Source organism: Lampris incognitus, chromosome 2 (assembly GCF_029633865.1).
Source record: "Lampris incognitus isolate fLamInc1 chromosome 2, fLamInc1.hap2, whole genome shotgun sequence".
Taxonomy (NCBI): domain Eukaryota; kingdom Metazoa; phylum Chordata; class Actinopteri; order Lampriformes; family Lampridae; genus Lampris; species Lampris incognitus.
In genome coordinates, this window is record NC_079212.1 from 2,015,354 (window position 1) to 2,026,383 (window position 11,030).

Below are 11,030 nucleotides of genomic sequence, written 5' to 3' on the forward strand. Positions count from 1 at the left end.
TGCTCGAAGTCTGGCCATGCTGGCTGTAGGTTTGACTTGAGTCTGGGAACCGTTGTCGTGATTTGCCTGCCCAGCATGAGTTGTGCTGGGCTCGCTCCTGAGGCTTGAAGTGGTGTTGCTCTGTAGCTCAACAGAGCTGTGAAGAGGTCAGGCTGTTTCAGGATCTTTTTCGCTATCTGCACCGCCCTTTCTGCTTCTCTATTGGCTTGAGCATAGTGGGGACTCGAGGTGATGTGCTGAAATCAAAGTCAGTAGCAAACTGGTCAAAGGCTTGTCCAGTGAACTGTGGGCCGTTATCTGTTACAAGAACATCAGGGCATCCCCAGCGTGAAAACATGTTCTTTAAGCATGCTCTGGTAGTCTCTCCTGACAGGTTCTGTAGGTAGGCTATTTTTATATATCTGGAAAAGTAATTACAACTACCAAGTAATATTTCATGTCTATCTCACAGATGTCCGCAGCTACCCTCTCCCAGGGGCGGTTTGGTAATGGAGTTGTCATGAGAGGTTCTCTCCTTTGACTTGGCCTTGACTCTTGACAGTATCTGCAACTACTGACCATGTTCTCAATATCTTTCCCTATCCCAGGCCACCAGAAACTTTGTCGGGCACGCTCCCTGCATTTAACGATGCCCTGGTGGCCATCATGAATGCGCTGCATTATTTCTCTGCGCATAGCTCGCGGTACGACTATTCTTTCTTGCGGTGTAGTTGCTTCATTGACCACACGGGTGAGACATACTGCAGCATAATGGCCAATCTTTCTACAGTTTCTACATTCTACATTTCTGGCAGGACAAAAGTCTGCTTTTCCATGAGGTCTGTCACATCTGTTACACTTGTATCCATTTGTGTTACCTCTTGTTCCTTGTGCATTTGTGGCTCTTCTTTGTCCAGTCCTGTCGTAGCCTGCTGTTGTCCCTCTCTCACCACCACGGGGTGTGTATCTGCTGCTAGCCACTTCGTCTAGCTGTGTGCTACAGTTAGCTGCAGCTCCTTGCTCGCTAGCATGACTCTTCACTTGCTCTGACTGCCTCACTAGTTCGACTGCTTTGTTTAGAGTCAAATCCGCATCAACTGTAATTTCTCTGCCAGCTCTCTGTCTAATATCCCTACGACCAGTCAGTCTCGGATATTCTCCTCCTTTACAGCCGCGAATGAACATGTGGATGCCAGCTCCTGCAAACTCCTAATATACTCTTCTGCAGACCCACCCTGCCTTTGCATCCGCTGGTGAATAACATTGACTTTGGGCACAAAATAACTTTCTAGTTTCTGTAACACCGTTTCATACTCATCTTCCTTTTCATCCGCTCCGAACGTGGACGTCTTGTAGACTTGTTCAGCCTCTTTGCCAAGCGAATAGAGCAGCGTACTGACTTGCACCTCCCCTCCTTTCTTATGGAGCTCCGTTGCCGCCCTGTAACGCTGGAAGCGTTGGCGCCACTCCGGCCATTGTTCTGGGTGAGTGAAATCAACGTTTTCTGGCGGTGAGAATTTCGCCATTTCGTCCGATTGTCTTCTGTGGCTATGGGTACGTAGACTTCTGACACCATGTATAGTAGGTTGCAGTATCACGAGGAGGCAAGATATAGGTTTACTGGTTTAATAGAGGACGACTGGTACATGGGTACACTACAATCAGATGCGCTGTCACTACACTGAACGCCCCCTAGCGGCAACGTAGCATTTATAGGCCACTGTATTAATGCGAACAATAAAGTAGTCCCACAACACACAGTTCAAGGTAGTCTCCAAAATTAGGTTATTTTTGTCAATTGCCGATCTGCAAAAAATTGTACATGCTTTTATCTTTTCTCTGCTTGACTATTGCAACGCACTTTACTCGGGTATCATCAAGAGCTCCCTCCACCATCTGCAGTTGGTACAAAACGCCACTCATTACCGGGACAAAGAGGCATGACCATATCACTCCTGTGCTGGCCTCCCTACACTGGCTCCCTGTTATATTTCGAATTGATTTTAAAATGTTATTTCTCACTTTTAAGTCCTTAAAAGGTCTTGCGCCTACATACATTTGTGATGCATTGACCTGGTATACGCCCTCTCGACTATTAAGATCCACAGATGGAGCCCTGCTGGTTATTCCCAGGTCTCGGTTTGTCACAATGGGTGATAAGGCTTCGCTGTTAGAGGCCCACACTATGGACCTCCCTTCCTGTTGAACCAAGACAAACAACGTCTCTAGCTTCTTTTAAATCTTGTCTTAAAACTTTTATTTTTGTGAAAGCTTTTACAAATGTTTTTATTTATTCATACTGTTTTTATTTTTACTCTTACTTATTTGATCTTATTCTTATTTTTGCCTTGTCTTGTTTTATTTCTTTGTAAAGCATGTTGTAACATTGTTTTAGAAAAGTGCTGTATAAATAAAGTTATTATTATTATTATTATGCAGCTTTTGGGTTTCGCCTTCATAAGATTCGGCTTCGTGAGATCATTATTTGGCTTTGTGAAATCGATAACTGCTGTTTATTTTCTTACTCTGTCTTCACCTCTGTGTTCTGCTCTAACCTCTTCATTTGTCATACTGATTTCATTATTTTCTGTGCTTAGTTCACTTATCGCTAGATTCGCTAGTTTTCTTTCACAAACGACACTTGTGTTAGTGGCCAGCCCCTCATTCTTAGTCTGTTTACTAGCTTTGATCTGCCTAGCATAGCAGTTAGCTTTATTGCATCCTTGTTAAAACAATGGTGTGTGGTGACTGTTCTGCAGTTAGAGATATGTTGTTTCTACTAGAGAGACGTGTCTGTGAGGTAGAACAGCTTCTTTTGGCTAGGATTACGTTAGGCGTGACGGGCACTCCAGATAGATAGCCTTAGCCCTGGGTGACAGCAGACCTGCTATTGTTAGTACTAGCTCAGCCTTGCCAGCAGATGTGGCGGAGTTTGTCTCTGTTTACTGGTGTGGGAAGGCTATTGAGTGTGGCCTGGTCTGCAGTCACCTCTCTGAACTGCAAACCAGTTTTCACCCCTCACCCGCCTTGTTGGTAGTCCTACTGGCCAGCGTGCCTCTCCTGCTCATGTTGACAGAGTAAAACAACACACGCTAGTGATAGGAGACTCCATTACCCACAATATCAGACTGCCCCCGGGTGAACAGTGAACCAAGGCTGGCAAATCTAGAGTCTATGTCATAGAGAGTAATCTTAGGGTGCTGGCATCATAGAGAGAGAATGAGGGATCCCAGGCACACAGCACCATCATCATCATCGGCAGTCACTCAGGGTCAAGTGTGACTGTCCCCCTCCTAGGTCCTTGTGGGTCTTCAGGTGGTTGTAGAGGCCAATCCTGAAGCCGCATATTTTGGGGCAATGTGGGCCAGGGTGTGAAGAAGTGGTTGAGGATGTGGTTTTGCCTTTGTGGTAACTTACTCCTTTCTGAGTCTGCACTTGTTTTGAGCAGCACGGTGGAGGTAATGGTTTTAGCGTCCAACACCTTCACAGACAGACAGTCTCCAGCCCTCCCTGTTTTTGGTGCTTGTTCCCAGGTGTTAAGGTTGATGCCGACCTTTTGATGTGGGCCTTGACATTATCTATACATCTCTTCTTTTGTCTTCCTGGGGCACAGCGTCCTGTCATGAGCTGAGAGTAAATGACTTGTTTTGGGAGGCAAGAGTCAGACATGCAGAAGACATGGCCAGTCCATCTCAGCTGATGTTGTACAATGGTGGCAGCTATAGTAGGCATGTTGGCGTCCTCGAGGACACTGAAGTTGGTGCACTTATCCTCCCAGCTGAGCTCAAGGATCCTCCTGTTGGTATGCCTCGAGTACCTTCAGGTGTCTGCTATATGTTGTCCAGGTTTCTGACCCATACAGTTGGGTGGGCAGCACTGCTGCTTTGTACACCAGAATTTTGGTTCTGGCCTGAAGGTCACGGTTTTCCAAAACCCTTTTACTTAATCTTGGGAAAGCCCAGCTGGCACAAATGAGACGATGGTGCATTTCAATGATTTCAATGTCGGCTTTGGGGGAGAGAAGGCTGCCAAGCTAAGGGAACTGTTCCACATTTTTGAGTTTGGTTTTGTCTACAGAGATGGATGGGGGCAGAGCAGGCATATTTCTGTTGGGTGGGGGTTAGTAGAGGATATGGGTCTTTTTATGTTAATGGCCAGGCCAAACTGCTTGTATGCCTTTGCAAATGCATCCAGTATGCTGTGTAGTTCCTCTTCTACGAGGGGCACTAAGGCGTTGTCACTGGCGTACTGCAGCTCAATGATGGATGTGGTGGTAGTTTTACCTTTAACCCTGAATCTGTTAATGATCAGAAGATTCCCATTAGTTCTGTACATAATTTTGATTCCCTAAGGCAGATTGGGACCTGTGAGGTAGAGGATAGTGGCAATGAAGACAGAGAACAGGGTTTGGGCAATGACACCGCCTGATTTAACTCCTGTGTGGACCTTGAAGGACTCTGTCTTGTCTCCATAACTGCTGAGTACTCTAGCTGACATATTGTCATGTAGTAGTCGTAGTACTCTGATATATTTGTCAGGGCAGCCTATTTTTGACAGAACTATCCAGAGGGCCTGCTGGTTTACAGAATCAAAAGCTTTGGTTAAGTCTATAAAGGCCATATACAATGGTTGATTCTGTTCCTGGGCTTTTTCTTGGAGTTGGCAAGTGGCAAAATTCATGTCCATGGTGCCTCCGTTAGGACTAAAACCGCTCTGGGATTCTGGCAGAATTTACTCTGATATTGGGAGGAGTCTGTTGGCCAAGACCCTAGCCAGGGTTTTCCCTATGGTGGACAGCAGGGAAGTGACATGGTAGTTTCCGCACTCAGCTTTGTCCCCTTTCTTAAAGATGGAGACAATGAGTGTATCCCTAAGTCACGGAGGGATTTCCTCCTTTTCCCATATTTTAAGTAGCAGGGCATGGATGTGTCTGAAGTGTAGGTTGACCTGTCCTCAGTACTTCTGCTAATATTCCATCAGGACCAGCAGCCTTGTTGATTTTCATTTTCCCAATGGCATCCTGTACTTCTCTTAGACTAGGTGGTTCTTGACTTGTTTTGAGGAAGTTGTTAGAGGGCCAATCGGGTTTCAAAGATTGCAGCAATATCAATCCGGAATCCCTTCAACTCTCAGGTGATGATGGTAGTACGCTGTTCAGGTCGATTGCTGGGTTGATTGTCCATGAGGGTTCATATGTTCCAGCACCACTACTTTCAGCAACATTAGAATAGCATAGAACTTTATTTGTCATTGTACAAATACAACAAAATTTGAAAGTGCAGTTCTTATCAGTGCAAAGATCAGTATAAAAAGAATTGTTATTCATGTCAGCACCAATAATGCTAGGACGAAGCAATCACAAAAGGTAGCCTGTTCAGGACGATTGAGTTGGCCAGAAAGATGTGTCAGCATCGATTAATTGTCTCTGGTCCCTTACCCATGAGGGGTAATGATGAGATGTACAATAGGCTTACCTCAATGAACTGCTGGCTGACCCATTACTGTAATGAGCAGGGATTCGGTTTTATTGATGTGACCTTCTTTCTGGAGCCACCCTTACCTGCTGAAAGTGGATGGCATTCACCCTACTGGGGACGGTGCCACTCTTTTGTCCAGCAGTATAGATAGCTGTTTACATTTAGTTTGACACTAGGGACTTACCATTCAGCAGGTTGCAGGTGATTAGACAGCCTGCTAGGTTTAAACCTAGCGCGGCTGTGGAGTCAAGTAGTTTAGTTAATGTTTAGTCAGGGAATTTCTCATAGTATAGATTATCAGTCCGACAGCTTGGTCTGTAACATTGACTGTCTTCCTACCCTGCTGTATTGCTCCCAAGCTCTCCTCTCCTAAATGTGTGAATCACAATAATCTAATAATCATTCCTACCACTGGTGGTGGTGAAATGTGTGACAAAGTACCAAATAATATACAGAACCAAACATCTAATGTTGTCAAAAGTGTGACAACACATCCTTCAAAGCATAGGTCTTCAAAATTGTCAACTATTAGTGCAAGGTGTCTAATTCCAATTAATCTTTCCCCTGTTGGTAGCTCTAAAGTTCTGCCTACTACTGATCACTTCCACAAGACGCTTAAACTTGGTTTCATAAATATCAGATCACTGTCTACCAAAGCCTTACTAAGAAATGACCTGATTCTTGCACATAGTTTTGAAATGATTGGGTTATGTGAAACATGGCTGAAACAAAATTCCCTTAAATGAAGCTTCGCCACCTGACTATACTTATGCCCATGTAGCTCGGGCAAATAAACAAGGTGGGGGTTTTGCCTTAATAACCTAGCCACTGAGGATGCGCAAGCCAGTACATTCTTAGTGCCGGTCCCAAGGCTTAATATTGTAGCGAATTCGGGGGCGCAACCCGGCCGGACCATCACAGCCGGAACGCGAACTCGGATCTCCCGCACCACGGGTGACAACGTTAACCAGTTGACTAAAGGGTCCGACCCGTTAGCCAAGGGCTAACATGTCTACTTATTCGTGTACATTAAAATATATACATTTATTTTCAATTTATCTTCTTATCTTAAAACTAAATTCCAGTCTTTTGAGGCTCTTGTTCTGGGTCCATCTCCCTCAGCCATGAATAGACTCGGCTCAGTCCACGTTGTGATAGTCTATCGACTGACCCCCTGGCTCTTACTCACTATTTCTTGAAGAATTTGAAGAATGTGTCTGAGGCCTTGTTACTCACTCTGATGAGATTTAATTCTTGGTGATTTCAGAATAAGGCTGCTGATCCTAAAGCCTTTCTGGTGCTTTTTGATGGTTTAGAATATTGCTTCGGCAGTCCATCAAACCGATGGTGACTGTGTTAGCACAGCAGGCACATCTGTGGGCCATCAGGACACATTAGAGCTACAATATCGTCCACATTTGTCACAGACGAATGTTGTTTGAGCTGGTCTGCTATGTCTTGCACGGTGGGCCTTATCATAGGCTTCTTGTCTCTTTTGTTCAACAGATGGTTTAGAATAACAACACTACAACACAACAATCTTTACATGCTATATACAAACAAGGATTGACTTATAACGGTGAAATAAGAGATGATGTTCTGTTTTCAGGTCTGCCACATGCTAGCACTAAAAGTCTTCAGATGGTTCAGAATGCTGTAGGTAGAATCCTAACTAAAACTTCTTCCCCTTTCTCTTCTTCTGTGTATGTGAATGGTGTGATGTGAGTCTCCCTGGTGTGCAAGTGCAGTCTGTCCTCCTCCCAGGTCTCCATGGTGACGGTGGTCTCCAGCTGGACACTACTTGGTGACCTCCTCATCACATTTTTTTATATGTCTTATAAATCCATATAATTATGTTATCCTGTTTCAATGTTCTATCCTTCTCACTCTCAGATGTGTGACTAATGTGTTTTCTTGTCTCTTCTCCCGTGTGTGTGAATGTTGTGATGTGAGCCTCTCGGGTGTGCATGTGTAGTCTGTCCTCCTGTCAGGTCTACATGGTGATGGTGGTCGCGTGGCTCAGGTCCTGAGCTGTTCTGGTGGCATCCGGACACTGCTTGACATCCTCCTCCTCATATTCTTCGTGTATCTTATAATTCCATTATGGTTGTGTTATCATATTTAATGTTGTATTGTGTAAATTGTGAAACACAACATCCACTGCACGTTGTCCATCTTGGGAGAGAGATCCTCCTCTGTTGCTCTCCCTGAGGTTTCTTCCTGTTAAAGGTGTTTAGGGAGTTGTTCCTTATCCCATGTGAGAAAAACCACACACACACACACACACACACACACACACACACACACACACACACACACACACACACAGCGTGTCTCTCCAGTTGTGTGTTTGAACTCAGTGGCTGGCTTCATGTTATTTCAAGGTGTGGTCAGTTGATTTCCATTTAGTGTTTGATGGAGACACCGGTGGACTGAGAACCAGACGGAGACACTGGTGGACTGAGAACCAGATGGAGACACTGGTGGACTGAGAACCAGATGGAGACACACATGGACTGAGAACCAGATGGAGACACCGGTGGACTGAGAACCAGACAGAGACACTGGTGGACTGAGAACCAGATGGAGACACCGGTGGACTGAGAACCAGACGGAGACACTGGTGGACTGAGAACCAGACAGAGACACACGTGGACTGAGAACCAGACGGAGACACCGGTGGACTGAGAACCAGACGGAGACACTGGTGGACTGAGAACCAGACAGAGACACCGGTGGACTGAGAACCAGACGGAGACACTGGTGGACTGAGAACCAGATGGAGACACACATGGACTGAAAACCAGATGGAGACACCGGTGGACTGAGAACCAGACAGAGACACTGGTGGACTGAGAACCAGATGGAGACACCGGTGGACTGAGAACCAGACGGAGACACTGGTGGACTGAGAACCAGACAGAGACACACGTGGACTGAGAACCACACGGAGACACCGGTGGACTGAGAACCAGACAGACACCGGTGGACTGAGACCCAGATGGAGACACCGGTGGACTGAGAACCAGACGGAGACACACATGGACTGAGAACCAGACGGAGACACACATGGACTGAGAACCAGACGGAGACACTGGTGGATTGAGAACCAGACAGAGACACCGGTGGACTGAGAACCAGACGGAGACACACATGGACTGAGAACCAGATGGAGACACCGGTGGACTGAGAACCAGACGGAGACACACATGGACTGAGAACCAGACGGAGACACCGGTGGATTGAGAACCAGACGAAGACACATGTGGACTGAGAACCAGATGGAGACACTGGTGGACTGAGAACCAGACAGAGACACACGTGGACTGATAACCAGACGGAGACACCGGTGGACTGAGAACCAGACGGAGACACTGGTGGACTGAGAACCAGACAGAGACACACGTGGACTGAGAACCAGACGGAGACACTGGTGGACTGAGAACCAGACGGAGACACATGTGGACTGAGAACCAGATGAAGACACTGGTGGACTGAGAACCAGACGGAGACACTGGTGGACTGAGAACCAGACAGAGACACCGGTGGACTGAGACCCAGATGGAGACACTGGTGGACAGAGAACCAGACGGAGACACTGGTGGACTGAGAACCAGACAGAGACACCGGTGGACTGAGACCCAGATGGAGACACTGGTGGACAGAGAACCAGACGGAGACACTGGTGGACTGAGAACCAGACGGAGACATTGGTAGACTGAGAACCAGATGGAGACACCGGTGGACTGAGAACCAGACGGAGACACTGGTGGACTGAGAACCAGACGGAGACACACATGGACTGAGAACCAGACAGAGACACCGGTGGACTGAGAACCAGATGGAGACACTGGTGGACTGAGAACCAGACGGAGACACATGTGGACTGAGAACCAGACGGAGACACCGGTGGACTGAGAACCAGATGGAGACACTGGTGGACTGAGAACCAGACAGAGACACCGGTGGACTGAGAACCAGACAGAGACACTGGTGGACTGAGAACCAGACGGAGACACTGGTGGACTGAGAACCAGACAGACACCGGTGGACTGAGAACCAGACAGAGACACCGGTGGACTGAGAACCAGACAGAGACACCGGTGGACTGAGAACCAGATGGAGACACTGGTGGACTGAGAACCAGACAGAGACACCGGTGGACTGAGAACCAGACGGAGACACTGGTGGACTGAGAACCAGACAGAGACACCGGTGGACTGAGAACCAGACGGAGACACTGGTGGACTGAGAACCAGACAGAGACACCGGTGGACTGAGAACCAGACGGAGACACCGGTGGACTGAGAACCAGACAGAGACACCGGTGGACTGAGAACCAGACAGAGACACCGGTGGACTGAGAACCAGATGGAGACACCGGTGGACTGAGAACCAGACGGAGACACCGGTGGACTGAGAACCAGACGGAGACACTGGTGGACTGAGAACCAGATGGAGACACTGGTGGACTGAGAACCAGACGGAGACACTGGTGGACTGAGAACCAGACAGAGACACCGGTGGACTGAGAACCAGACGGAGACACCGGTGGACTGAGAACCAGACAGAGACACCGGTGGACTGAGAACCAGATGGAGACACTGGTGGACTGAGAACCAGACGGAGACACATGTGGACTGAGAACCAGACGGAGACACCGGTGGACTGAGAACCAGATGGAGACACTGGTGGACTGAGAACCAGACGGAGACACATGTGGACTGAGAACCAGATGGAGACACATGTGGACTGAGAACCAGATGGAGACACTGGTGGATTGAGAACCAGTGAGGTCTTGAGCGAGTGGAGCCTTTGAGCAGCCGATGCTGCTGCCATGTTCAGAGATGAGCGGGCAGGTGACTGAGTGGAGATGGGCGCCGACACTGACCGGGTCAATTCAAAAAACAGAATCCGTGGTTTCGAATAAAGGCTGTACTCCCGCTAGGCGATCCGTACTGTGCCCGAGCACGTTTGAACCCCAAAGTCCATCTCGTTTTGACTAATGTGGGAGCACCCCGTACTGTGCTTGGGCACGGTTCAGCGTACTGTGCCCTGGCCCCCTTGAAGAGGTTGGCTCAGGCACGGTTCAGTTGGAATCTGGCACCGTGCCAGTGAAAATGGCTGCTTTGCATAACTGATAAATCTATAAGGCATGGAGGAGGCCGTGTGCTGACACAGCCAAAATGACTCCAAATACGCCAGAAGGTAAATAAACTCATCAACTCCATTGTGTTATGTGAGAGCGTTGCTCTTCAACACAAAATGTCGCATTGTGATGACGTAAGCCTGCTAGGGCCTGAAGTGCCATGCGAGCGCAAGCCGGGGGGGGGGGGGGCACACCATCATGCTCGGGCACAGTACAAGCCAGCCATGCCTTGTGTGCGTATGCCCTTTAACCCAACAATGTGGGGTTCTGGAGTTTTAAAGCTACTGTAACCTACAAAAAGACTCACTGGCCGATCGCCAGCGGGTCGGCCTCCTGTAGTCGAGTGGTTGGCGATGTCGCCTTGTGGCGCAGTACACCCCAGGTAGAATCCCGCCGCAGGCGGGAATATGCTCGGTTACACTACC

General features: G+C 47.9%; 1 protein-coding gene across 2 annotated transcripts in view; it reads right to left on the bottom strand.

The window, feature by feature from the left end:
* The window catches only part of slc6a8 (solute carrier family 6 member 8), a 114,138-nt gene that overhangs the window by 71,855 nt on the left and 31,253 nt on the right, over positions 1–11,030 (bottom strand). The window contains exon 4 of one of the 2 annotated variants that reach the window (XM_056275163.1): positions 418–444. The exons of the other annotated variant lie outside the window; for it this stretch is intronic. Coding sequence (XP_056131138.1) covers positions 418–444 — 27 coding nt within the window. The remainder of the gene's footprint in view (positions 1–417; positions 445–11,030) is intronic. 2 annotated transcript variants of the gene reach the window in all.